Below are 27,858 nucleotides of genomic sequence, written 5' to 3' on the forward strand. Positions count from 1 at the left end.
CAGCGTTCCTCTGCTTTCATGGCTGGTTTGTTGTGAACAGAAGCCCGCTGTGCACCGTCGCATGGGCCAGGGTCGGAGGCAATGCAGCAGCCCAGCAGTTTAGAACCACCGTGTGATTCCTACCAGACAAGGATACAACGGGACCTTCCAATCAACATTCATCATCTACACTATTTACAGCGCAACTTATCGATGGAAATAAAATGATATAGGAAACTATTCCGAGACAGCATGCATTTGTTATGTTGGACATTTCTCCTCCCTACATTCTTTGAATAACTGGATTTCTTTGTAAACATGTTTCACTGTCAGCTAGTCCCAAATTTCCGTCTCAGTTTAAAAAAGCACATCTGATCTCAGTATGGGGTCAAACACCTGCGGTTATCATTATCAATCAATGAATTCATATTTATTTCATGAAAATATTGTAATTACTGTCATAAATAATGGCAAATCCATGTCACATCTTACCACTGTCTAAATTGATCTCTTGCTCTAAATTTAATTATTCCTTTAATGATTTAAGAAACCGTATATATATATATGCATTAGTATTTGCCTATATACTTGTTACATATCTTAAATGATAAAAAAATATTACAACTTTTATTGACAATCCAAATTATAAGTATTTCTTTGATAATCAGATCGGTAAATCCTCATCTCTCTCTCTCTCATACAAACACACACACACTTTAAACACAAAACCACAGCACAATTTTGTGTAAAATTAATGAAGGCATTTCTTCATCTTTATTATGTTATTTTCATGTATTATTTCAGATGATTCATGTTTTCTCTGAATACAATTCCAATAACTCCAATTTGCGTAGAATCACATCCTTAAAGGCTCCTGTAGGGTTGGAAGATTACTCGTTGATGATTTATTAATATCTTCTTGTGCTATTCATAAAATCTCAGAAATCCATTTCTGATTTCAAATGTTTATTTCTATTTCCACAGTCCAGTCCAGAACTAAACAACGCAGTCCAGAACATCATAGTCCAGTCCAGAACTAAACAACGCAGTCCAGAACATCATAGTCCAGTCCAGAACTAAACAATGCAGTCCAGTCCAGAACACAGATTAACTCCTCATAGAGGTCATGGGTTCTTCAAAGCACCTCCTCCTCCACCTCTCCCTCCTCCACCTCTCCCTCCTCCTCCTCTCCCTGCTGCTGCTCCTCCTCCTCTCCCTGCTCCTCCTCCTCCTCCTCTCCCTGCTGCTGCTCCTCCTCCTCTCCCTGCTCCTCCTCCTCCTCCTCCTCTCCCTGCTGCTCCTCCTCCTCCTCCTCCCTTCCACTCGTACCCGCTCTGTTTATACGGCCGCGCCTGCAGCTTCCACGACGAGGTGCTCTTCATGGTCGCCTGCCCCCCGGGCGCCAGCTCCTCCCCTCCCGGTTTCCACAGCAACAGCTGTGCGTCCTCCCCGGCCGTGACCAGAGCCCCCTCCCCCGCCTCGTCCCACAGGAAGCAGCGCACCACCGCCGTGTGCCCCGCCCCCTGCGGCGGCGAGCTCAGCAGCTCCAGACCCCGCTCGGTGCACTCCATGAGGTGCAGCGCCCCCTCGCTGGTCCCGCCCACCACCAGCAGCCTCTGGGCCCCCTCCAGCCACTGGCCCCCCACCAGGTAGTCCACGGAGCCCCCGCCCTCCAGCGGGGTGAGCGTGCGGGCGTCGGGGGTGCTGTAGAGCGTGAGGGGCTCCTCCGTGTCCAGGCGGCCCAGGTCCCACAGGTGCAGCCCGTAGCTGTCGGTGAGGCAGAGCAGCCGGTCCAGCCCGGGCCCCGCCCAGCGCACCGCCCCGGCCGACGACCCGCTGTTGCACGTGGCGAGCAGAGCGTCCTCCTCGCCGCCCCGCCGCAGGTCGAACACGTTCACCAGCCCGTCCGTGGCGCCCGTGGCCAGCCGGTCCTTGTCCCGCGGGTGGAAGCTCACCTGCGTGACGTCGTCGCTGTGCGACTCCGAGTACACGCCCAGCAGGCCCTTTCCGGCGGCCCGCGCGTCCCAGAACACCAGGAAGCTCTCCTCGTCCAGCTGCTCCGTGCCGGCGCACACCACCACGTCCGCCGCGTTGACGCCCATGCCGCTGAAGCGGTGCGCCGGGTCGGCGCGGAGCTCCTGGACCGCCTTGGAGCCGGGCCTCCGGGCGTCCCACGCCCGCACCGTCCCGTCGGCCGAGCCCGAGAACAGCAGGTCCGGGGAGGCGTGCGCAAAGGTGACCCCGCAGATGGGGGCGGTGTGGCCGCGGAACTCCCCCAGGGGGCGCAGCGTCTCCTTGTTGTGCAGGTGGAGCCGGTGGTTGGAGCAGGACACCGCCAGCACGTCGCCCGAGGAGGTGCCCGCGGCGCCGGGCTGAAGCGACACGTCCAGCAGGTAGGCGGGGTCTTGTGGCTGGAGCCGCCGCGCGATGGACAGAGACTTGAGCTTCTCCTCCACTCCCTCCATGGCGGCTGGACTCAACACAGTCTCACTAAACTACAAACGACGTTATCAGTGTTAATCATAGAAAACACTCGCCACTAATTAACACTGGTGGATTTAAACTAGAGACCACATCCTATTCCATTGTCAGAACCACAGCCCGGTTATTACTACAGTACTACAGGGTCCTAAAAGTTATGTCATTCTAAATGTGAACACAAGCGGTCAGGCAATACCTCTGTTAATGATTTTAGTATCGTGGACCATAGGACGACTGCTTCCCGGACAGACGCCCCCCGTCTCGCTGGGGGTCGTTATGCACAACGCACTTGTTGTCTAGTTTAATTTAACATACATATACATGTATATATATATACATACATGCCTATATGTACATCGCTATATAAAAAACACAACGTGCGATCGCTATTACGGTTATGTACCTGTAATAAATTGTTGCATAAGTAGTTTATAACAACAATAAGTAAAGAAAATAGTTTGTCAGTCCCCCCAGCTAGGCTGAGCTCGGTGCTAAATGCACGCTGAGCTGCGGGTGTAACTCGTTTTGAGGTCCCCTCGGAAACAATGTTTTACGAACAACAGTTCCGCTGGCAATTTAAGGAAATGCGAATCAGATCTATTGACCCTATTATTATACATGAACAACTAAAATATATATATCAACATGCAGTAAAATATATACATTGCATTACTTTGCGTGATAAAGGAATAAATGAAAAAGAATTCCGGTATTTTGCACTTTGAGCCCCCTTTCTGGGTTGTCAAGGATGAAATAGATTTTTTGAAACCGAATTATTGACGATTGGTCCTGTCTCGGTTATTTGGCTCATTTAGAATCGCCCGTGCCTCCTTCAGAATGGCTGGCTGAGGGCATTCACAAACCAGTCCTTAAAACATCCCTAAACGTTCGTTTTCAGAAATGTGCAACTCACCGAGTGGTAAGTGGTGTTCGTTGATGTTCCAAATCAGATATCGTAGCGAAACACAGTTTATGTCGTGTTTTATATGGCATTTTGTAAATCCCAATGATTTCAGTTGGAAGACTCATTGCTCGTTGATATTACTGCGCCAGCGGAAACGGAAACCAGCGCTGTTTACTTTTTGTTGTAGTCTTTTCGCTCGGTTAGTACCGTCGTGAGCAGAGCAGCGTGAACAGAGTAGCGAACGTTACAAAATAAAACATTGCAAACACTGAAAATGGATCATGGAAGGTGGATTCTGGAGGAGGACCCACTCGATTTTGAGTTTGACGGTCGAGGATACCGTTTTGAACCAGAATACACCCAAGAGGAGCTAGACCAAATGGATATGGAGGCTTGGGCTTCGGAGGCGGCTGAAGCGGTCTCCGGGGTCACGGGAATTAGCTAATTAACAAACCCGTGCTGGAGACTTTCTCCTGGGTCCCCGAAATAAGCTGGAAGAACCGCCCCACACCCGAAGGACCGAATGGCCAATTGTCAGAAATGTAAGCTACGTTGATGTAATGAATTTTATATTCAGAGTTATTATATAACTATATTAGTTATATTATATTCTAGTTACTGACGCAGTCTTTGCCTTATCCATGTTTTTTACTCCTCCTCAGGCAATACCGACTTGTGGCTTATCGAGTTATTCTGGGGTGGGCCCTCAAAGGTCAACCACTGGGACGAGGAAAAGGCGTTGGATTACCCGGTTGCGGGGTGTGGGCTGGATGCGTTCCCATCCCCCACTGGACAGTATGCGGGGCTACCAAGTCAGATAGAGGACTTATTCTTCTTACCTTCTTACCCTTCTGTCCCTACCTACCTGCACTGTACATTTCGCTTTCAGCTTCTGGACAGATTTCTCAATAAAAAGCTATTTTTCAAACATCTTTTCAGTTTTATTTATAAAGTGCACACCACAGTCTGAAGGCCTAAACATGTTTTCAAATAGAAGTAGACAAAGGCCTATTGTATTAACAAAATGTACAACATACAAATTTATAATCTTGATCCGAAGCAGCAGAAACAAGCAGGTGATTCTGTGCCGTTCCTCTTGCATCAGGAGTCAGGACATGATGCCCACCTGCCATGATGATTATTCAAACATGTCCATTTGATCTTTATCTGGCTACCTGTAGTTGTCACTGTTTTATCAGTGATGGGTACGGCACATGTATGGCATGTTCTAAACAGTGTCATGAGGCTAGACTCGTTCACAATCCATTTTCTTTCATCCAACTCCCCTTGCTTTTCTGAGGCACTTGAACTGGAGGTTGCGCTTGAACTTGACTGTTGATTGATGCTGATGTTCATGTCTGATGGTTCATCCTTAATGACTGAGGAAATGTCCACTTGAAGGATCTCAGTTTTACAATTGTCTGGCTGTTGAAAAGTGAAACAAAGGAATCCTTACAATCACATTGATAAGAAGCATTGCATCACCACAACTAAGACAAACAATATACAAACTTACAGATAGTGACAGCCTCTCCCTGGTCACAGGGAAAGCAAGGTAACTGCCAGATTCATCCTTAATGACTGAGGAAATGTCCATTTGAAGCATCTCAGTTTTACAATCGTCTGGCTGTTGAAGAGTGAAACAAAGGAATCCTTATAATTATAGTGATAATAAACATTGCATAACCACAGGTAAGACAAACAATATACAAACTTACAGATAGTGACAGCCTCTCCCTGGTCACAGGGAAAGCAAGGTAACTGCCAGATAAGGACTTCCTTGAGGATTTTGTGGGTTGGTGGGGCCGTGGCTGTGGACTGGTGAGGATCAAGGACAAGCTGGTAGAAGGCTGGTCCTTGACATGAGTTGACTGGGGAGTGTTGAAAACGAAGGGTTCTACACCAGCACCAGCCTGTAACAAAGTAGCAAAACACGACAACTCAGCAATATTACTGACACAAGTGCTGTTGTTATGATGGCTCAGACTGTGCCATTTGAAAGGTGGTTTGAATGGTTGCTGGGAAAAGATGGTCGATTCGCTTCATCTCCTTGGTGATCTCCTTGGTGATCAGAAAAGTGTTGTAGGCTACTTGCCTACCCTCCCCCCTACTTTGGAATCATCTAACCTCTGTGGATACCGCATCAGCTCTCTTTAGGAGACGTTGCGAACAATAAACCATTTTTAAAAACGCTATTCTAGGTCAAAATACTAGTACAGACTAACTTCGTCAAAAACATCAAGCAGCAACAACGACATCGCTGTTTTGGGGTCCAGTCCGTGTAGCCTTCAGGCTCGAGTCAGATGTTCAACCTAAACGAGTCATAAAAAGAACGTTGTTGCGTGTCGTCCAGCTTACCCCAAGGTCTTCTTCGTCTAGCGTTGGTCCAAGAAGCGTCGGTACAGCTGCCCTTTGCAGATGCAGTTTCTTGGGACAGTCCTTTCGAAGACCTGTTGATTGGATGTAGTCCTCGTGCCGAAAATGGAAGGCGCAAACGCGATGGTCAGCTTCCCGAAGAACATTTAGAGGGGTGTTTACGTCTAACCCGAGGAATGAGAGCCACAACTTCCGTCTTGCGGTGTTGTGACCGTAGAGAGGAAGCCGATGACAACTTCTTTTTTGAGGGATTTTCCCGCAGTTTCTGACCGCACACAATCTTCCCATACTCGATGGCTCGGGACCCAGCGCTGATGCCTTGGTTTCGTGCTCAACAATGAACGTCTTCGTCTGTTTGTTTACCATGTGCCGCTACATGCCCAAAGTAAAGGAACATTGTCGCCCCCTAGTGGTCTGGAGGGTTCAACGCTCGAGAGTCAACCATGGAGCGGGAGTTCATGCGCGGTTGCGAAGTATCTGAAAGAATAGTTCCACTCTAGCAGGGGCCAGCAACCTTTTCAACTTGCAGTGCCAGTTTTACATTTTCTCGTTGATGAGTGCGCCTTAAGCAACAATATATTAAAAATTAAGCTGAACTATGACACAGCGACCAAAAACATTTCCAGAAGACCTGGAATTGTACTATTTCCTTATAGTCCACAATCATGCATCAACATGTTAAATGTTTTTTTTGGTTGTTATATTTGCAACATGGGCTTAAAAATTATAATATAATAATGTACATATGTCCCATCTTAAAACACCATTTTCAGAAACTCATTCAAAAACATATTTGCAGTGTGAGAAATGTAAAAAACGAGAATATATGAGAATGTTGGAACCATCCACATCAATATCTTTACGACATGTACAGCTTTGCAAAACCATGTGAAGGCGATGCATAAAGGCCACTTGCAACAATATTTTAAATATTTTCTTCTCTATTACTCACTACATAGGTTTAAAAACTATTAATTGATCCAATTTCAGAACACTGGTTTCTGTAACTAATTTAAACATATTTGCACTGGGAGGAAATGCCCAAAACAGAATTAAGTGCAAAAAAAGTCGGTAGTAATGATTATGCTGCCGCATTGTGCTGTGATTGTTTTTAATAATAATAATAAAATATATATATATATATATATTTTTTTTTAAGTGTGCCAATGATTATGCTGCCCCGTGCCAGTGGTGGCACGCGTGCATAGGGTTGCCGACCCCTGCACTATAGCAAATAACACGGATGGAAACCATATATTGCGCCGATATATGTTTTCTAAACATCAACGAACGCCACTAACCATTCAATGAGTTGCACAATTCTGGAAACGAACGTTTAGGGTTGTCTTAAGGACAGGTTTGTGAATGCCAGTAGCCAGCCAGTCTGAAGCAGGCAGCGGGGATTCTAATAAGCCAAATACCGGAGACAGGACCAATCGTCAAAATGTCGGTGTCAAACACTCTATTTCATCCTAGACAAACCAGAAATAGGGGCTCAAAGTGCAAAATCCCGGAATTAGCATTGAGAGAAAATAAAATAAGTTGAATGAAGCCGTGACATCCCTCGGCCACCAGGAGGTAGCAGAATCATAGTAAGTAAGCCTTTCGTATTTGATTTATTTTTGAAAAAATTAAACAGAATGATTTAATAAATTGCTATGCGACACAAAGTACAATATGCTTATTCCTCACTTAACCATAACCTGTTAAACCTGGTAATATTGGAATGTATAGTTTTGTGTGCACAGTAGGTACATCAATCCGAAGTTGACCTACTGAAAACATGCACAAGGATTCTGAAGACAGGAACGTTTTGATGGGTGGTGATTCAGAGGAGGCGGTGGATCCTTCAGCATGCAGCTGCTTAAAGACACCGGAGAAACGTACCCACTAGCGTTCTCCGTGAACGTGTGTAGCGTAAATAAAGTTCTGAGGAGCGGCCCGTGTTCCTGGTGGCCTGTCTGTGCCCTCCTGGCGACAGGTGGCCTTGGTTCCCGTCTGTGGCTGTGACTCAGGGGCACCGGGAAACAGGCCTTTCATCCCGGAGCCAGGGGCTGGAGTACACTGGTGCCTCTCCGGCCGTCACTCCCTGGCAGGGGCAGCTGGGCTGGAAAACATTGCTGGCCGGAGTTTGACTCGCGACCGCAGGGGCAGCTGTGTGCGTGTCAATACAGCTGTTGCTTCAGGGCGAACATAAACACCATCAGCCGCCTTGGCGTCATCAAGAGAGGTCTGGTGGGGTTAAGATGGTGCAAGGGTTGGTGGTGATGGTATGTGGCGTGGTGGTGATGGTGTTTTGGGTGGTGGTGATAGTGTTAGTGGTGATGGTGTGAGGGGTGTGGTGATGGAGTGAGGGGTGGTGATGGAGTGAGGGGTGGTGGTGATAGTGTGAGGGGTGATGGTGTTTTGGGTGGTGGTGATAGTGTTAGTGGTGATGGTGTGAGGGGTGTGGTGATGGAGTGAGGGGTGGTGATGGAGTGAGGGGTGGTGATGGAGTGAGGGGTGATGGTGTTTTGGGTGGTGGTGATAGTGTTAGTGGTGATGGTGTGATGGGTGTGGTGATGGTGATGTGTGGGATGGTGGGAGTGTGAGGTCATTCACTATGGTCTCAGTCAGTGAGAGGTCATTCACTATGGTGTCTGTGAGGTCATTCACTATGGTCTCAGTGTGAGGTCATTCACTATGGTCTCAGTGTGAGGTCATTCACTATGGTGTCAGTGTGAGGTCATTCACTATGGTGTCAGTGTGAGGTCATTCACTATGGTGTCAGTGTGAGGTCATTCACTATGGTCTCAGTATGAGGTCATTCACTATGGTGTCAGTGTGAGGTCATTCACTATGGTGTCAGTGTGAGGTCATTCACTATGGTGTCAGTGTGAGGTCATTCACTATGGTGTCTGTGAGGTCATTCACTATGGTGTCAGTGTGAGGTCATTCACTATGGTGTCAGTGTGAGGTCATTCACTATGGTGTCTGTGAGGTCATTCACTATGGTGTCAGTGTGGTCATTCACTATGGTCTCAGTGTGAGGTCATTCACTATGGTGTCAGTCAGAGGTCATTCACTATGGTGTCTGTGAGGTCATTCACTATGGTGTCAGTCAGTGTGAGGTCATTCACTATGGTGTCAGTCAGTGTGAGGTCATTCACTACGGTCTCAGTCAGTGAGAGGTCATTCACTATGGTCTCAGTGTGAGGTCATTCACTATGGTGTCATTCAGTGTGATTGGTTATCAAACAACACAGGCGTCCACTCTTCATTGTTTCATCAATTTATTTTCAGTTCAATTAAAGATGTAACCAACAGTCAATCAGATATAATCTCTATAAAGATATAAAAATACAGTGGAATCACATGAAGCCGTTTGGTAAATCGATGAAATCTAGGAACTGGAAGTGAAAATAGAACCACATGCCTCTAAACATCTCTGAGGGTGTTTATTACAAAAACAAGATATTGGACATCACCACTTCATGTCCTGACAAAAACATTGTCCAAAAAAACGACAACAGAATCAACAGAATATATTCTTCAAGAAAAATACAAATATATCTGCCAGTTGTTTTCTAACTACGTTAAAACACATTTGTAATCAAACGTATGTATGAATTATTGATCATATATATGTTCAGTATATATTTTGTCATTTGGGTTGGGGGGGCATGCAGTGTTTCCGATCAGGATAAATGCCAATGGACAGAAGCGTGAGGGATCTATCTGCCTCTCAGCGTGGGACCGCCGCGCCCCCCCACAAAAACCCTGCATGTCGACTGCGGTCCCTAAGGTAGAACGCGGTCGGGGACTGTCCGTCTAGTGAGGTTGCCCGCGGCTCTCCGTGGTCTGTGTGGTACGGTAGCCTAGCAACGCTTCCTGAACGACCATAAAAGGCACTGCTACGGGATGCTGCCGCGTCCGTGCGGCTGAACCCTGTTTTCATGCGGCGATGTTTTAAGATTCGGTCGCGGAGTAGGGGAACCCGAAACGTTTTCGTAAGTTCCCACGATTGAAGTCTGTTGGCTGCAGGTGTACCGAAAAACGAATCTATATAAAAAAAAATAAAAAAAAAATCGACATTTTAAGTCATGCCACACACACTGCGTTTAAAATAATTGACCACAGATGAAAAACCACAGACAAGAGCTAACGTTATCCCTCACAGGTGTGATGACAGTCTGGTCTAGTGGTTGTAAAACGCCTTGGACTTCTTCACACAATAGAACCCCTCAGGGTGTCCTTCAGGAAGATGGGTTCAGTACCCTCTTGGTCGCACTTCCTTCCCCATCGCCCGTCCCCGGCTGTGTACCCCCCCCCCCCCCCCAACCACGGATAACAACAACCGGCCCATGTTGGATGGAGGCGAGACTACGCCGCACGCTCACCTCATAGTGCAGAGTGGGCGAGGAGTGACCCCACGGCGCTGTCCAATCACGTGCCTCCCTTTGACCTCTGTTGGGGAAACCCAACAAACGGATGAGAGCTACAGGAGCGCCTCTTCCTCTTCAGTGTTAGCGCTGTGCTTATTACTAACTCAGCTAACTTCGGGACCAACAGACGCAAGTTCACAGGATGTGGATGTGAAGGGTTCGCATATGAACGGTCTGAACCAATCACGGCCCTGCGTTCTTAACACACACACACACACACACACACACACACACACACACACACACACACACACACACACACACACACAGTAGGACCAGGGAAGCTCTGGAACAGTTTACCGTAATAAACAACAAAACAACAGCAACAACGCTTATTCTGCATTAGTGCGATAGCAGGAAAGCAAACGACTGGAGAGAGAGAGCTTCTCCCTATGAAGTAAGTGGCGAAGCTAAAGGGACCAAAGGAGAAGTGAGACGTTCTCCTCGTCTACTAGTGGTCACCGTCTCCTCCTCCAGCTATCCCTTGACCTCCTCTGGTCCGGCTCCAGTCCTTCGACCACGTGGAACCACACTCTCAGTTCTGCATTTACAGACCCTCTTCTAGCGAGCTCAGAGGAAAGTAGTGCATCATGGGAACAGTGCATTATCCCTATTATCAAGGCAGTACCTCACACAGCAACATTACAACACACCAGGCAGGAACACATGTGATTATATTACGATTAAATGAAAGAGAGGAAGAAGATGGGCGTGTCATGGGTGAAGGTGGCTAAGCCCTTAGCTCTCCGCCGACAGCTACAGTTAGTTATGTTAGCAAGCCTCCGTTAGCTTTAAAGGCACGTGCTCCGGTTGACTGAATGGAGAAACCCATTCACCAACAAGTTGAAAATGTCAGTTGCATATTCAGAATGGTCTAAATTGATGACTGTGCCGTTTCATATTGTGCCACAAAATTTGACAAAACCTGGTTGTGTGTGAGAGAGAGAGAGAGAGAGAGAGAGAGAGAGAGAGAGAGAGAGAGAGAGAGAGAGAGATCAACGAGGAGCTCAGAGTAAGTGGCGGTTCCACGACTAATAACCGCTCAGAGGTGTTACTTGGGTCAGATTCCTGACACACTCCAATATAACATCACAGGTGACATCACAGGTCCTCCAGTCAATTAATTAGCGAGATCTTGACGGAATCCCACTAGTTTGTTAGTAGTATGTATTCTGTACATGTTTCCGGCCTCGTCAACTCTCTGGCCAACAGGAAGAGGATGGATGCGTACAGGGCGGGGGGTTTTGGGAGTCAGGGTCGTCTCCTTCTTAGCAGACAGGAAGTCGGTGCTGCCGCGGTAACAGTGGAGCCAAGTGTCCCCCCCCCATCACAGCGTACAATCCACAGGCCACAGGGAGAACCAATCACAGTAGACCAGGAAGCCCTTCTTTAGTCCCGGCCTTTCGTCTTCCAAGACGACAAACCTCAACGGAAAACCAGACGCTCTGCGGTGCTTCATGAACCAGGGTTAGATGGTCAGTGCAGTATTTACCAAGGGGTCAATGCGCCACAAGGGGGTCCCCTAGTCAAAGGTCAGGAAACGGTCTCCGATGGGTTACGCTAAACGATGAACTCAAATCACCCAGGAACTAGATAGCATCACTGAACGAACAGAGTGAATGAAAACGGATTAAATACGAAACAAGACGGAAGAAAGAAGAAGTGCACAGAGAGCCTGCGGATATCTCCCATCATGCCTCAGTTCTGTGGGGTTTCATCAGCCAATCACGGCTGAAACACCCAGAGACGCTGGCAAGACTGAGCGGAATAAAGAACAAACTTGGCGGCTGATTGAAAAACAAAAAATGGGCACACAGCCCTGAAGTGTACTTGAGAAAAGAATGTCTGACCGCTTCTGAGAACTTTAAGCACACACTGCAGGTGCTGACTATTGTACAATATGAATGATGCTAGACCAGAGAGCCATGAACGGCAATGTCCTTTAATGGCCAGTCTTTAACCGTGGCTGTGTGACTTTAACCAGAATGGAACATTTACTGGAGCCTAGAATCCCGTTAACACTACAGACCGGTTCAACGGATTGTTCATTTGATAGGTACATGCCAAATGTACTGATCCAGTGCCGCACTGCAAAAGGTGAAAGGTTTTCTATCTGCTGGTTCTTAAACGGCTGAGGAGCCGTTTAGGAGCGAGCAGGGAGTCTTCCCCCCAAAGTGAGACGCTGGTGGTTTGAACAGCTGGGTTTAAACTACCCCCCACCCCCGACCTCAGAAAGAACGAACAGCCCCAATGTTAACTGAACGGTAAGCAGTAATCGCGGCTAGCCACGCCCCTCCCGGTGGCCAACCAGGAAGCGACACCAGGCCGGCCGAGCCAATCAGGAGAGCCGCGTGTGGCTGAAGAGCAGCGGCACCAGGAAGATGACGTTGAAGCCCACCGTGCCGTACACGACGTAGCGGTAGGGCAGCTCCACCCCTATGGTCTGCCGGGCCGCCCTCACGTCCTCCGACGACACCCCGATCAGGCGGCACACCAGCGGGATGGTGACCTTCTTCATCACGGCCCGCGTGGCCAGCAGCACCAGGACCCCCAGCGCCAGGCGGACCACCATGAGGACCAGCAGGCCCGCGCTGAGTGGCGTCACGGGCAGGGGCAGCTGGTCGGGCCCGGGGTCCGGGAGCAGGCCCAGCAGGTGGTTGACGTGGGAGGCCAGGGCCATGCCGGCGCCGGTGCCCAGGATCTGGGCCGTGTCGCCCCGCGAGGTGCTCCAGGTGTCCAGGGTGAAGGAGAAGAGGCCCAGGCCCAGGTGCACTAAGACGATGACGAGCGGGGCGTAGCGGTACGTCAGGTAGAAGCCGTCCACGGCGTCCAGTGCGGGCAGGAAGACCAGCAGGATGAGCACGGTGTACAGGAAGCCCACCACCACGTCCTGTTGGGGGGGAGGGACAGGGACACAGAGGGTTAGCTTATATGCTAACAGCTACAGAGAAGGTTAGCTCTGTAGGTTAGTAGCGAGGAGCTACCCTGCCAATGGCACTGATCCTCGCTAACAGTTAAAGGGCAAGTTAGCTTATATGCTACCAGCATGGTAGCACCTTGGTCATAGCTACAGAGAAGGTTAACTCCCCGTGTTACAGCCGGACAGAAGATAAGCTCGCATGCAGGGCTCACGACTAACATTTCTAACTTTTTCAATTGTTGGCCACCCCAACTGATCTTGGTGGCACACCTATATTCGCCGCAGTGTGGCAGTATTGGCATGTCTTTTGGAACGCACCATCCATCTACGTTCATTCATTTGAACAGATTCACTTACTTACAATAAGTTGTCAAATGTTTTGCAAGATAATGTTATGCTGGGGGGGTGGGTGGGGTATTATCACAAGAGGGTCGTTCCTCACTGAATCCATTGTTCAGCGGTAGGATTCAAAACGTACCTCCGCCACAGGAAACGACAACGAACGCGGGCAACCACGGGGCCAGGAGCCGGGAATGAGTCGTGGCTCAGTTCGACTTATCTAATCACACACTTGAAATTTATTCACCAGTGAAACAACACGAGCACGGCGGCCACCTTCTCTGCTCCAGGAGGTCTATCCCTGATAAGGCCTTATCTCCCCCGACCCGCCCCCGTGACCAACAGAAGAAAAGTCACCACTTTCGCTGAGGACACAGCGTTTTATTGGTCTGTTTCCCAGGGAAGAGGAAGTTGAACGTTAGGACAGGATTCGGCGCCGGGTTGATTATAAAGGCATCAGTCCAGCAGCGCGGGCGTCATCAGGTCTTTAGAACAGGCTGGTTCTTTCAAGCTCTCATACTAACAGATGAGGAACATGTAGCCTGATTACTCCTAGAACAGTCGGCCAAACGTAGACGCCATTCATTTAAACGGGAAAAGGAGGGATGTTTTTTGATATTTTTGTTAGTGAGTTTCCTCCAACCCATATGACGGTACACACCTGGATCTTACACAGTGCTATACTATCTCATCTTTCACTAAATGATGACCGCGCACAAAGATGTTCTTAACACACCGTCCTAAATATGAATATAATACATTAAATGTTCGAGTGTGTTTCACTTCGTGGTTGTAGTGTGGTGTGGAGGAGGGTGACTCAGGAGTAGGGAAACTTTCCGGTAAATTACCATGGGAAGTTAAGCTTGGGAATTTTGGAAATATTAAAAATCTGAAAATTATGGGAATTAACTAGGATTTTAGGGTAATTTAATCAAACTGTATCATATCCAAGCATATATATATATATATATATATATATATATATATATATATATATATATATATATATAAACTATTAAAAGGCTACAAAAACTTGAAAAAACATAATTTTAGCAGATTTATTTGTAAGTAGAACTTTAACTAGTTCTAATTATTTTATTCTTTCATTGAAGAACAAAAACATGAAATTTGAGTTAAATATGCTCTGGGCTCAAAAGTGTGGTCCAGGGTTCTAGAAGTCAGCAGTGCACATGTGATGGAGGAATGCACAGTGCATGTACGGGGCCTGGTCTCAATAGCCCTGCAGTAAGCAGGCCGCTAGCGTGATTGAGGAATAGCATAGATATTCAAGTTTACTTGCATGAAATCTGGTTGTGTTAGTCAAGGTTATGCTCAAATATATTTTTCCCCAACTATATTTAAGTCCCCTGTTGAGAGCCAACCTTCAATTTTGTAATTTCCCGTTTGTTCCCATAAATTCCCATGGAAAGTTTCCAACTTTGAAAATTCCCGGAATTTTGCAACCCTACTCAGGAGGAGGAATGTATAGTAGTATAACTAGTATAACTGTTTGTTACAGAACGCAATCCAACATGCAGTCCGGAGTGGGTTCAAGATCGAAGCCTCTTTGGGACAAAGGAAGTTATGCTGTGTATTGGTAAGGAAGGCCTGTTAAAGAAGTCACACATATAGGGTCTGCTTTAGCTCAGACAGTTCAACACTCATTTGTTTGACTGCTGTATGCGTGAGCAGAAACCAGTCAGAACTGGTGTAAGGTCCATTACTGTATCTGGTCAAATGAGGTCCTAATGTTAGCTTTAATGCGTTTGAATGAATACGATTAAATGAATCTACATCAATGTGTCGGTTGACGTTATAATCATTACAGAGGGTATTTCTCCTGATTCTCATTTGAGTTTAGACTGCTATTTGGAACCTGCCCCTCTCCCCAACTAGAGGGGCTGGTAGCATATAAGCTATAAGTATATGCTGGTAGCATATAAGCTAACTTGCCCTTTAACTGTTAGCGAGGAGCTACCCTGCCATTGCCATGTAAGCTAAGCTGTAGCGAGAGCTAACCTTCTCTGTATCTGTTAGCATATAAGCTAACCCTCTGTGTCCCTGTCCCTCCCCCCCCAACAGGACGTGGTGGTGGGCTTCCTGTACACCGTGTTCATCCTGCTGGTCTTCCTGCCCGCACTGGACGCCGTGGACGGCTTCTACCTGACGTACCGCTACGCCCCGCTCGTCACGTTCAAGTGGTATATCTATGTATCCATCCATCTATCCATCCATCCATCCATCTATAGTTAAGAGGGACCTTTTGGTTTATGAGTTTATCCACACTTATTTTCATTTCATACTTTCTTTATCTGTAGAGTACATAATAATTATATCACCTTTAAACTAACAGTACGTAAAGTTCTGCCATAAAGGCCGGAACTGTAGGACCCATAACTCTGCTTTAGTGTGGCGTTTATCTGGAACGTGACTTTGATTTATCACATCTGTGCAGCGGGCGGGGGCGGTGCTTCCTGCTGGGGTCAGTCATTAACCCAGGTTGAACTCCTGCAGGGACCTGCTTGTCACATCCACGTTGCATAAACCCCGTACAGGCACCATCCAATGACGCCGATTGGTTGCTCCCGGAATATAATAATAACAGCCGTTACTTTTTAAAACAATTTCAAAACAATTTGCAAAGTTTGGAAAGTGGCTTAACATGCATCATATAAACTATCGCTGAAACTCAATGCAAACCATTATACGATTTACAAAAAACACTAAATATCACAGATATAAGATAAAGGAGTCTACAACTGTTGGCAGGCCTCCTCTTTCACCCCTAGCTCCTCATCCTCCACCTCCTCCTCCTTTTCTTCCAACCCCATCTCCTCCAGTACCTACACATCAGCCTCCTTCTCTTCATCCCCCACCTCCTCCTTTTCTTCCAACCCCACCTCCTCAATCTCATCCCCATCCTCCTCCTCCTATTCAAACCCCAACTCCTCCAGCACCTCCTCGTCCACCTGGTAGGATGGTGTATGTTCTCAGCTATACTGACGAATGAACGAATGAACATCATCAATGCTTTCTGGTGACCATGGTATGCATTGGGGTCGGGACCAGTTTACGCACCGCAGTGGTCTGTTGTTGAACTCTGCCATGATTGGACATTGACTGGCCACACCCCACTGTGATTGGACATTGACTGGCCACGCTCCACGACGATTAGACATTGAACAGCCACACAGTGCCGTGATTGGACGTTGAACAAGCTTTCGAAACACGAAGCAAAAAGCCCCCGAGAGTTTTTCCCAGCAGGAGGCCAGACCCGTCGCACAGAGCAGGGAAAACACGCAGTGCTGAAACCCGAGCAGTGCACCTCACTGGCAGCCGGCGGAGAGCGTTACTCAACTCAGACACAGCAGGGAGCAGATGGAAACACAGATGGTGATAGGGCAGTGTTTTACTACAGCTGGTCCCCTTCCAGGTCATCTGGGAGTGTGGTCCCCTCTGGGACCGTACTATTATTAAACCACAAAGATGAAGACGTGAAAGGACTTGTTAACCCGGTCAAACTGGAATCCATGAAACCCGGCTGCATTATGAAGTGATTGATGGTGGCTTATATCTGACATATAGCGGTCCCTGTGTGTTTCTATGTTTCACCATGAATACGCCTGGTGGTGAGTGGTTTCTGTGTTTGTTTTTTGATTAGGAGGACGCTGTGATGTTTGTACTTTGAGGTCGCGTCGGGCAGAGACTAATAAGAGTTTGGTGAGGTCCCTGAAGCCCGAGGCAGGCTGTTGTGGCTCTGAGCTGGAGGCCGACATGGTCGCCAGGAGGAGAGTTTCCTGGCGGCGGTCGTGGTTACACCGTCAGACGTTCCAGCGACAGCAGAACCAGGCCGTCGGGCCTGGCTCCTCCTCCCCCAGCCAGGAGCAACCGGGAATGGACCCAACAACCCTGCGGCCGCCAGGTCACCTGCTCTATGGCCGATCACAGCCACCTCCACGGACTCGGGCCATGGAGGGCGGGGCCTCCGCTAAAGGCAGAGCACCGTAGAGCAGAAACAACACGAGTGGAAGCGCTGATAAAACACTGTTCAAAATGCACCAACTTTATCAGTAAGGAAAACAGCTTAATGTGCCAAAGCGCTTCCTGTTGAACAAAGGAAGAGGAAGTTGTTTCATGAGGCGTGACGAAGACTACAACATACTGATTACCCAGAAGGCTTTGCAGAGCAGAACACCCATCCTCCCCTCAGCTACACTCACACAAAGCAATCTGATGTGCTGCCGTTAATCAACCCACACACACACACACACACACACACACACACACACACACACAGAATGATATCAAGGGGGAAGGAGCTCCACGCTGCTCGATCGAAAGGAGGTTATAGGGTTTACCTCAGACAGAGCAAGAGAAGGAGGATACAGGGTTTACATCACAAGGAGGAGGAGGTTACAGGGTTTAAATAACAGAGGAGGAGGACGAGGAAGAGGTTCCAGGGTTAACATCTGACAGGAGGAGGAGGACGTTACAGGGATACATCTGACAGAGGAGGAGTAGGAGGAGGAGGAGGGAGAGGTTACAGGGTTTACATCTGATAGGAGGAGGAGGAGGTTACAGGGTTTACATCTGACAGGAGGAGGAGGAGGAGGACGTTACAGGGATACATCTGACAGAGGAGGAGTAGGAGGAGGAGGAGGGAGAGGTTACAGGGTTTACATCTGATAGGAGGAGGAGGAGGTTACAGGGTTTACATCTGACAGGAGGAGGAGGAGGAGGTTACAGGGTTTACATCAGACAGGAGGAGGAGGAGGAAGAGGAGGTTACAGGGTTGACATCACATAGAGGAGGATGAGGAGATTAAATCCCAGCGTCCAGCTCATGTCACGTGACACTAAGGTCCAGGGTCCAGAGAGTAAAGTTGTTGAGGTGATGATTTTAGCACTGTGCTTTACTCTTCTCAGCCACCCACGCATGCTTCTCCCATTACCATGAAGGGTGTTTTGCATACAGGCTCTGACTATACAGTTGACGGTCCAGCAGCGACCTGTTTCCTGAAGCAGCCGCAGGAGCAGAGGCGAGCTGACTCTCTCCAGCTGAACAAAGTAAGGGACACAGAGCTGGGACCTACAGGAGACAAGATGCCTATGGGGCCCTGGAACATCTGCCCAGACCATGAGGAATAGGAGCAAGGAGCCGTTTGATGACATTATGGTAAGGGGGGAGGCTATGCAGAGTCTAGCTGAACTCTGTAATGAGGCGTAAGAATATCAAACGTGCCTTCACGTTCATGAAGATCTGTCAACAACGGAAAACAAAGTGCACTTTGAACTCTCATCATAACCGGGGTCATATATATATAACCTTAAATTAACAATGTTGAACTCAAAAGATAAATCAATAAGAATTAGACTTCATGGATTACTCTATGGACGCTTAAGAATTCCTCCAATGAAATCTATTAGTATTCATGTCAATTCACCCAATAACCAGCGGACCACAAAGACACAACCAAAAACACATATTTAATGTAGAGCGCCAAGTGGACGACAACAGAAGCATGAAAACCAGTTGGCTGCCGGGCCAGCTCCCTGGGATACAGACAGTCTATAGTTTTCTATTGGGGTCTACTGTTGTTGAATCCATGATACTGAAGTCAAGCTGCAAACCCCCTTTGAGGTCGTCACCACGACGACCGTAACCCTGGCGACAAACAGCCAACAGCCCTAGTCACCAGTGACTGGAAGTGGTTATCTTTGAGTGATATTAATGAGGTGCAGAGATGGCTACCGTGACAAGAGAGGTGTGGTGTTTGCTTGGCAACCTGAAGGTAAACAACATTGCCGCCAGTATTTGCAGAGTGCAAATACGGTGGTTCACTCTCACCAGGCCAACACTCTGTTAACCTGTCACTCTGTGACCTTTAACCCTGTTGCAGTACTTCAGTACAGCAAAGCTTCCACACGTGGAGCGAAGAACAGCCCTCGCATTTAATCCACTTTTTAACCACTATCAAGCTTGAAAGGTCACTAAAGATCTCATATCGTGCTTTTTTAGGGTTAACCATTGCGTTTTGGGGTACTACTAGAATAGGGTTAAATGCCTGCATGTCAGAAATACCCCGTATTATTCCTTGCACATAGTTGGATGGAAGCAGGGCATTTACAAGCCTAAATGGAATCGATGTGGCGCCAGTTTCTAGAACCTTTCAGTGGTAAATGAATGTACGCAAATAATCTATTTTGGGTCAAATGGTTTGATGAATAATCTGCTGGAGATGAGCCAGCGACAGCTAAGGGCTTAGTTGGCAGTTGGAGCCATGCTCCTGGCCAGTCCCGCTCGCGGCCCCCCACAGAGATGTCATGTGGGGGGCCGCGTTCATTCGGGCCCAACTGAAGGCCATATAGGTTGCCCCTGACATGACTGTGTGTCATGGCCATCTATCAGGGGCTGGTTAGTGTGGTGGAATACCCTGACAGTGGCTCCCCCCGCCACCATCCGCCCCCCGAAAGGTCAAGGAAAGCCCACTTAAAAGTCATAGGGAGTGATAGTTAATCAGCAATAATAATCAACACGAATCAACAACAAATTGTGTCCATTATGGCCCCCATTACACTACTTATCACCCCTGGAATGAGGGATCCCCCACTCTGCGTTCCTTCTCAAGATATCTCAGGATCCTTGCTGATGAAGGGAGTTTTTCCTTTCCCTCTGGGGGGCTAAGGTTAGGGGGCGGCGGGGGTCATAAATACATGGCCTGTTAAGCCCTTTGAGACTGGAACCGTGATTAAGGGCTAAACAAATAAAGCCGCAATGAAAATGTAATTAAAGCAAAAAATAATAACTGGCACTAAACTCGGTTACTTTATAAAACTGTAACAGCTTTCCATGTTCCTGTCACTCTCTCAGTGGCGTTGCGGTAACATTAGTCAGGAATATGTAATACATCCGCCTTATTTTCTCAGCACACCTGGGGAAACCGGTCTTCCCTTAAGACACACAGTTGTGCCCTGCTTGAAGGCCGAGGCACAGCGGTGGGAAGCTAGGTCTAGGATATCACACCCCTCGCTTCTCTGGAGGCCCAGGCAGGCTCTCGCAGGTTGCGGGGGGGGGGAGGCGGCAGAGGTTGGTAAAGTTGTGGGAAGATTCGGAGGACCATCTGGCAGCAGGACAATTACAAGTTTCCCCTGAGCTGTGTGTTCTGTTGCTGTAGCCGGGCTGGGAGCCAACAGGCCCGGGCTTGCGTCTGTCTCGCTGGGCGCTCCGGCTTCGTGAGGAGTGAAGTGCAGCGCGGGAGAGGCATGCAGGGTCGGCGGTCTCAGAGGATCGACGGGGATCCCTGCGGATCTTCGCACACGTGCAGGACACAGAAGATCCCTGGCATGCTAAGGGCCGTGTGCGCGTGTTCGAGGTAGAAGGAAACCAGTTCATAAAGACACACGGACATGTTTGTGCGTCGTAAGGTACCTAAGCATGAGCTGCATTAGGCACCTTAACATGAGGTGCATAAGGCACGTTAACATGAGGTGCATAAGGCACGTTAACATGAGGTGCATAAGGCACCTTAACATGAGGTGAATAAGGCACGTTAACATGAGGTGCATAAGGCACGTTAACATGAGGTGCATAAGGCACCTTAACATGAGGTGAATAAGGCACCTTAACATGAGGTGAATAAGGCACCTTAACATGAGGTGCATAAGGCACCTTAACATGAGGTGCATAAGGCACCTTAACATGAGGTGAATAAGGCACCTTAACATGAGGTGAATAAGGCACCTTAACATGAGGTGCATAAGGCACCTTAACTTGAGGTGCATAAGGCACCTTAACATGAGGTGCATAAGGCTCCTTAACATGAGGTGAATAAGGCACCTTAACATGAGGTGAATAAGGCTCCTTAACATGAGGCGAATAAGGCTCCTTAACATGAGGTGAATAAGGTTCCTTAACATGAGGCGAATAAGGCTCCTTAGCATGAGGTGAATAAGGTTCCTTAACATGAGGCGAATAAGGTTCCTTAACATGAGGTGAATAAGGCTCCTTAACATGAGGTGAATAAGGCTCCTTAGCATGAGGTGAATAAGGTTCCTTAACATGAGGTGAATAAGGTTCCTTAACATGAGGTGAATAAGGCTCCTTAACATGAGTTGAATAAGGTTCCTTAACATGAGGTGAATAAGGTTCCTTAACATGAGGTGAATAAGGTTCCTTAACATGAGGTGAATAAGGCACCTTAACATGAGGTGAATAAGGCTCCTTAACATGAGGTGAATAAGGTTCCTTAGCATGAGGTGAATAAGGTTCCTTAACATGAGGTGAATAAGGTTCCTTAACATGAGGTGAATAAGGTTCCTTAACATGAGGCGAATAAGGTTCCTTAACATGAGGCGAATAAGGCTCCTTAACATGAGGCGAATAAGGCACCTTAACATGAGGCGAATAAGGCTCCTTAACATGAGGTGAATAAGGTTCCTTAACATGAGGTGAATAAGGTACCTTAGCAAGCGTATGTTTGGAAGTTGACGCCATGTGGGGAGTCTAATTAAATTTACACAAAAAGGAGTTAGCGTAGGGTTTAGCGCTGGCTGTGCTAATTCCATTCGATAACCAAAGGCTTGGTCTTGTGTTTCCACGGCGACACCAGGGTGTCAGGGACTCTAGCACCCGGGCCAAAGCGTTTCTGATGAGGAAGGTCGGGTGTCTGAGGGGGTCAAATGTCAGGCCTGGGCCTCGGCCAACGACAGCCTCACCAGACCTCTCCTGGGAGGACTCCGGTGCTCGTGACCCCCCGGGGTCACTGCTGGTAATGTGATGTTAATGTAATGGTTATCTGGGAGAGAGGTGTGTGTGGGTCAGACCTCACACACACACACACACACACACACACACACGCCTCAAACCCAAATCTGGGTTTGAGGGAAACTCGCCTTAAAGCACGAACTGCTTTAAAATAACGACTGTTACGACTCTGGATGTTTGGTTTCCCCTCATTTCACCCATTCATATTACGCCTCTATTTAAAAAAAACATTCATCGGCATGTTTGTGTGTTTGAAGGAATGTAAACGTCTAAGAGATAGTGTGCATGTATGTAGTATGTATTCTTCTATAGAGATAGTGTACATGTGTGTAGTATGTATTCTTCTATAGAGATAGTGTACATGTATGTATTCTTCTATAGAGGTAGTGTACATCTTTATGCTTACCAGGATGGAGTGCATTCCCATGTAGATTCTGCTGACGCAGACCAGTACAGTCCAGACCAGGGCCAGGCCCAGACCGATTGGGAACGGGTACTGCAACAGAAACATGACATCAGAACACAAAACTACAGGAAACAGCCAATAGAATTACAGCTTAGAACTACAGGAACCATTTTCTATGATTATATTCCTTTAATGTTGAACCTCTTGCTACACAATTTCAGTAAAGTTGAACCTTACAGCCAAATCTTTCAGCCCCACGATCTGAAGTCAAATATTTAACATTTTCTACTGAGATAATGTTGGACTAGCACACACACATTTTAACAGCCTACTCCCTCACAGGTTGCAAATCACTGTGGCGCACACAGACACACGCACACAAACGAAGAGTGGGAGAATGTACACAAAGCCCTGATCAAGGTCGTTTAGGTTTTAAACGACCACAGAATGCCTGGCTGTTGTGAAAGACGTCGCCTCTTTGGTGACACTAAAGTGAAGTATTAGGCTGGAATGAGGGGAAGTGGGGACCTCTCCTTCCTACACAGGGAGTCAATGTCGGGTGTAAATTGTGAAATGAAAAGGATGTGATGAAATGAAAAGGACTCAATTAGCCTCTCCCAATTAGCCCAGGTGGAGTTATTGGAGCCCCATTGGTCCCCAGAGACCTCTGGGAGATTGTTTACACCTTGTTGACACCATGTTCTTAGTTCTGCTCCCTCAGCATGAAGAACACTCACACACAACCCTCCTCCTCCTCCTCTTCCTCTCCCTCAATCATCACCTCCTCCTCCTGTCAGTCTTCATCACCACAAACTCCTCCTCTCCCTGCACATCCTCACTTCTCCTTTTGCCTCCACCATCCCCTACTCCCCTCCCCCAACACACTTCATCACCTCCTCTTTACTCCTCCTCCACCTCCTCTCTTCCCCTCCCTAGCTATCAACATCACCTCCTCATGTCTGCATCTCACCGCTCAGATCACCTTCTCCATCTCTGCCCTGAATCGGCCAAAGCCCTCTCCTCCTCCTCCTCCATCCCCTCTCTCCTCCACCCCCTCTCTCCTCCTCCACCCCCTCTCTCCTCTACCCCCCTCTCCTCCTCCACCCCCTCTCCTCCTCTACCCCTCTCTCCTCCTCTACACCTCTCTCTCCTCCATTCCATTCTCAGATGTTCTCCCTCTGTCATTCAACTATCTATACCTCTCATTTAAATCCAGCTTTCATAATTTCCCTTCCTCCTACATCTTCTAAAAAGCTCCCTCAGTTATGCTTCCTATTTAATCCCTGCTGCCCTCATTCCTCCCGGTCTTTCTTAATACTTTCTAAACACTCCTCTTCCCGCCCCGCCCTCCTCTTCCATCTGAACCTCCCTCTCCTCCATCGATCTGTCCCCAATGTGACCTCTCCTTCCTCTCCACTCCTTCTCCTTTTCCTTTCCGTAAACCCTCTCCAATACGTGCTCTTTCTCCAGCGCCCTCCCGCTCCGTGCCTCAGACCGGGGACGTCGTCTGGCGGTGGCTATTGTTTCCCTTGGCTCAGAGACCCAGAGTTGCGAGTCCGTCCGTTCCTGCATACTACCAGGCCCGTAAGATACGTCTCCCAGTTCCAAACCCATTTCTGAACCCTGCGATAGCGTGTATTCCTGGGAGTCAACGTTTGCATGCAAAACATCCTCCTGCCTTCGGCCTAGAAGGCCCCGGTTGGTTTCACAGAATCAGCCCAGAATGTGCTGAACATCGTCACACACCCTCCCTGGAAGTGGGCCAGGGCCAGGGCGCGCTCCCACGGGACAGGCCCAGCCAGGAGCAGGGTGTCTGGGGGGGGGGGGGGGGACGACACACCCTGTCCCTCTCTTTGGCCCCTGCCTGGATCAACCGTAGGAACAGCGAACCATCCCCTCCAAAGATTTACACATTTGCAAATGAGCTTTGATCCATCTAAGCTGGTTCGGAAGGACACAGAAAGAGCCTGTTTTGAAGCAGCCAGCTCGCTAATAGTACGATACTCCATATGGAGGCTGTCTCTGTGGGGAGGAACAGGAGAGGATGTTGGATACTAATAGTATGGTAACACCATAGAGAGGCTGTCTCTGTGGAGAGGAACAGGAGAGGATGTTAGATACTAATAGTATGGTAACACCATAGAGAGGCTGTCTCTGTGGGGAGGAGAAGATGATAGATACTAATAGTATGGTAATAGTTTAGTGGTGAGGAGAGGATGTAAGACATTCGAGACAGAGAGAGAGACAGAGACTCACACAGACACAAGAGAAAGAGAGAGACAGAGGAGAGACAGAGGAAAAGCTAGAGGAAGCTCTGTTTGGCACTGTAAGTGAGTATTTATTTCATTGCCAGTAAGGCTCTTTTGAATTGAACTGAATTGACTCAGAGAGAGTGAGAGGAGAATCAGGTCTTTATCTGGAGGCTGCACATTAGCAGGGCCCTATCTTATCTCTAACCAGCCAGGGGAGAGACAGAAGTGCTGGGAGAGAAACACACTCTCTCTCTCTTTCTCTCTCTCTCTCCCTCTCTCCCTCTCTCCCTCTCTCTCTCTCTCCCTCTCTCTCTCACACAAACACACACACTAAAGAGTGTGTACATGGTTATAGGAGACCTAAGATGTTGGCGAATAAATTTCCCTGAATTTGCTGTTGTGTATATAATTCAGTGTGGAGCCAGTCCTTCTCATGTTGATGACATCATAGATTAAAGTCTAATGCCGTTGTTATAGGCCGAGCTAAATAATGAACTAATGTTGATAAACGCAACTTTTACAACCTTTAAATCTTTAACTGCTATCTAAGCTTCAAGAAGCAATATTGATAAAAATATAAATGAGCACCCTATCAGATCTATACCTGGAATTAGCAGTGATCTTATGATCATGAGCAGGTATCAATAACCGACGTGAACCACAGCTGAATCCATGACCAGAGATTAAAGGTCAGGGGCTATTAGCATTTGGTTAATAATTCATCATATTTCCATTATATTCGCGAGATATTGCAAGTAGTGATTTTTTAAGTGCATTGATTTACATGTTACACGGCCTATGTCCATGTAAGGTTTCACTGGCAATATGGTTTGGCATCACTGAGTATAATCTTTTTCTACAGCGGCCAAATGCACAGTCTTGATTTGAAGAAATGTACACTTTTAAACAGTGCTGGTTCATTTTTGTTGACTGTTAATAGCCAATCACGCCTTTAGAGAGCCCCGCCACCTGCAACATGATTGGTCGAAACAACCAGACCTGGTCTGCCGTCAGACATTAAATACAATCTAAAGTCTATAATGGGAGACTAGGTGTATGGTAAACAGATGCTTCTGCTTCTTCTTTAATAAATAAATGATATAATACTATTACAACAAACATTTTGGTTTTTTTACCAGCAATAAAGAAAATGTCTGGCTAACGTTAGACTGCTTCACCACCAGTCCCACAGAGCCGTTCCCTCGTGACCCAAATTGTTGTCATCTTATCATTGCTACCAGTACTGGAGCGCATTCCATTCTATGAGCCGCAAAGCGGTGACTGGGTTCCTCTGGTCGGGCAGTGTGAGGCCCCTCTGCCTGACCTTTGACCCCCGGCCAGGCCAGACCCTAGTCTGGTGTCCACCGACTATGGCCGGCTCTCTGCTCTATGGTCTAGACCTGATAACCAAAACCTAGTTTTTACCACCATGCCCGCCGTCTTAACTAATATTAGGTGCCCTGAAATTATTATTTTTCCATCAAGCATTTCTGTCTACCTCTGTTGCACCATGCCGTCTTTATAATTGAATGTAGCCGACTCGTCCCCAACTGACTTCACTGTAGCACACGTGCAGACAAACTCGTAATCCAGATGCCTGCTGATAACGGAGGAATTTAAGATCTGAACGAATCAGCAGTCAGCCTGCTAAAACATGGGAGTCACATTTCTCCTCATCATCCCTGTCAACCGCACAATACGGACTCGACTCTTTGTCTGTCCGGATCCAATTTGTGTGCCAATCTACACTTTAAACACAAACGCCCCTTGAGCTTCAAACAATGTTCTCCCACGGATGTAACTTTATGACGACGTGAATAGACTATTGTGTTGCCATGGAACCCCACCAAGGAAGCCCCCAAACACAGGAAGCCAGTCGGTTCCACTTCCCTGTTTCACTAACGGAATAACCGGGCATAAGACGGGCAGGCCTACCTCCCAGCGGCCGTAGGTCAGGAAGAACAGGGAGAAGGGCAGGGCCGTGCCCGACATGGCGTGGGTGGAGGGCATGCTGTACTCGGAGTTGTAGAACATCTCCACCTTCACCACGGGCGGGGACGCGGGCCGCTGCCACCCGACCAGGTCCTTGGTGCACTGGCCCAGGTACATGACCCACACCCACACCATCACCACTCGCCGGCCAACGAACGCGTCCACGTTCCACATTAGGAAGGGAAAGAAGGTGATGTAGAAGGACTCGTTGCCCAGCTCGGTTCCGAGCGTGAACAGGTAGTACAGGAGTCGGTTCTCGATCCGGAACTCGTGGCCCGCGTCGCCGGTTAGGGAGTTCTTGCGGAGCGGCTTCACGGTGCTTCCGGGGTTGTTCCCGGCGAGGCTGTGGGGCTTCACGCCGCCTGTAGCGACCCTCTCGCCCGTGGCGTTGGTGAGCGCCGTCCCGTTGGTGGAGGGGTTTTCAGTCTCGCCTTCTGTTGTTGTTGTTGTTGTTGTTGTTGTTGTTGTTGTTGTTGTTGTTGTCGAGGCACCAATCCTCCGTCGAGTCTGTGATGTCAGCTTCTGCCCCTCCCCGCCTTCACTTACGACCGAGCCCTTCGTCTCGCTTCCCCCGGAGATGGAGCCGTTGTTGTGGGTGCGAGTCCGGTCCAGCTCCCCGCCGCCTCCCACCCCGGGGCTCCGGGAGAACGAGCCGTGCACCCCGCACATCTCCTGGAAGTGTGCGACGTGGTGCGGGTCCTGGAGGTCGAGCCACAGCTCTCTGATCCAGCTTCTTTTAGTCATCTTTAACCACTTCTCGAGTCGAGAGGACCCGGACCCGCGGTCCTGATCCCTGGAACAGTGAACGGTAGCGCTAGCTCTAGCCCGCTAAACCGAGCATCATGGCTGAAAGCGGCTCTCCGTTCCGCTTCCCAGCGGAATAAAACGATAAAGACGCTCTTAATATCAACCACCACCGTGACGCTGCGCGTTAATGAGGAAAGATATCTACTTTAAGAGTGAAGGGAACCCGCCTGGTGTCTGACGGACCGCTCCGGTCGGTCCGCTATCTTCTGTAGTAT

At 48.2% G+C, this 27,858-nt stretch overlaps 2 protein-coding genes and 1 long non-coding RNA gene across 3 annotated transcripts; all 3 read right to left on the reverse strand.

The window, feature by feature from the left end:
• Positions 1–896: 896 nt before the first annotated feature.
• Positions 897–3,505, reverse strand: wdr89 (WD repeat domain 89). Its single transcript, XM_079752403.1, has 2 exons — positions 3,374–3,505; positions 897–2,474 (listed from the first exon to the last, which is right to left on the reverse strand). Exon 2 carries the CDS (start codon positions 2,442–2,444, stop codon positions 1,104–1,106), a length of 1,341 nt encoding a protein of 446 aa, XP_079608529.1. The 5' UTR covers positions 2,445–2,474; positions 3,374–3,505; the 3' UTR covers positions 897–1,103.
• Positions 3,506–4,324: 819 nt separating this feature from the next.
• Positions 4,325–6,053, reverse strand: LOC307087329. The gene is made up of 4 exons (XR_013812490.1): positions 5,723–6,053; positions 5,083–5,277; positions 4,881–4,991; positions 4,325–4,789 (listed from the first exon to the last, which is right to left on the reverse strand). It is a non-coding gene; the product is annotated as an uncharacterized lncRNA (long non-coding RNA).
• A 6,439-nt stretch (positions 6,054–12,492) lies between these two features.
• Positions 12,493–27,846, reverse strand: sgpp1b (sphingosine-1-phosphate phosphatase 1b). The gene is made up of 3 exons (XM_079751799.1): positions 26,780–27,846; positions 22,593–22,682; positions 12,493–13,054 (listed from the first exon to the last, which is right to left on the reverse strand). Exons 1-3 carry the CDS (start codon positions 27,578–27,580, stop codon positions 12,503–12,505), a joined length of 1,443 nt encoding a protein of 480 aa, XP_079607925.1. The 5' UTR covers positions 27,581–27,846; the 3' UTR covers positions 12,493–12,502.
• Positions 27,847–27,858: the final 12 nt, after the last annotated feature.

The sequence above is a fragment of the Pollachius pollachius genome (assembly GCF_949987615.1).
Source record: "Pollachius pollachius genome assembly, chromosome: 15".
Taxonomy (NCBI): Eukaryota; Metazoa; Chordata; class Actinopteri; order Gadiformes; family Gadidae; genus Pollachius; species Pollachius pollachius.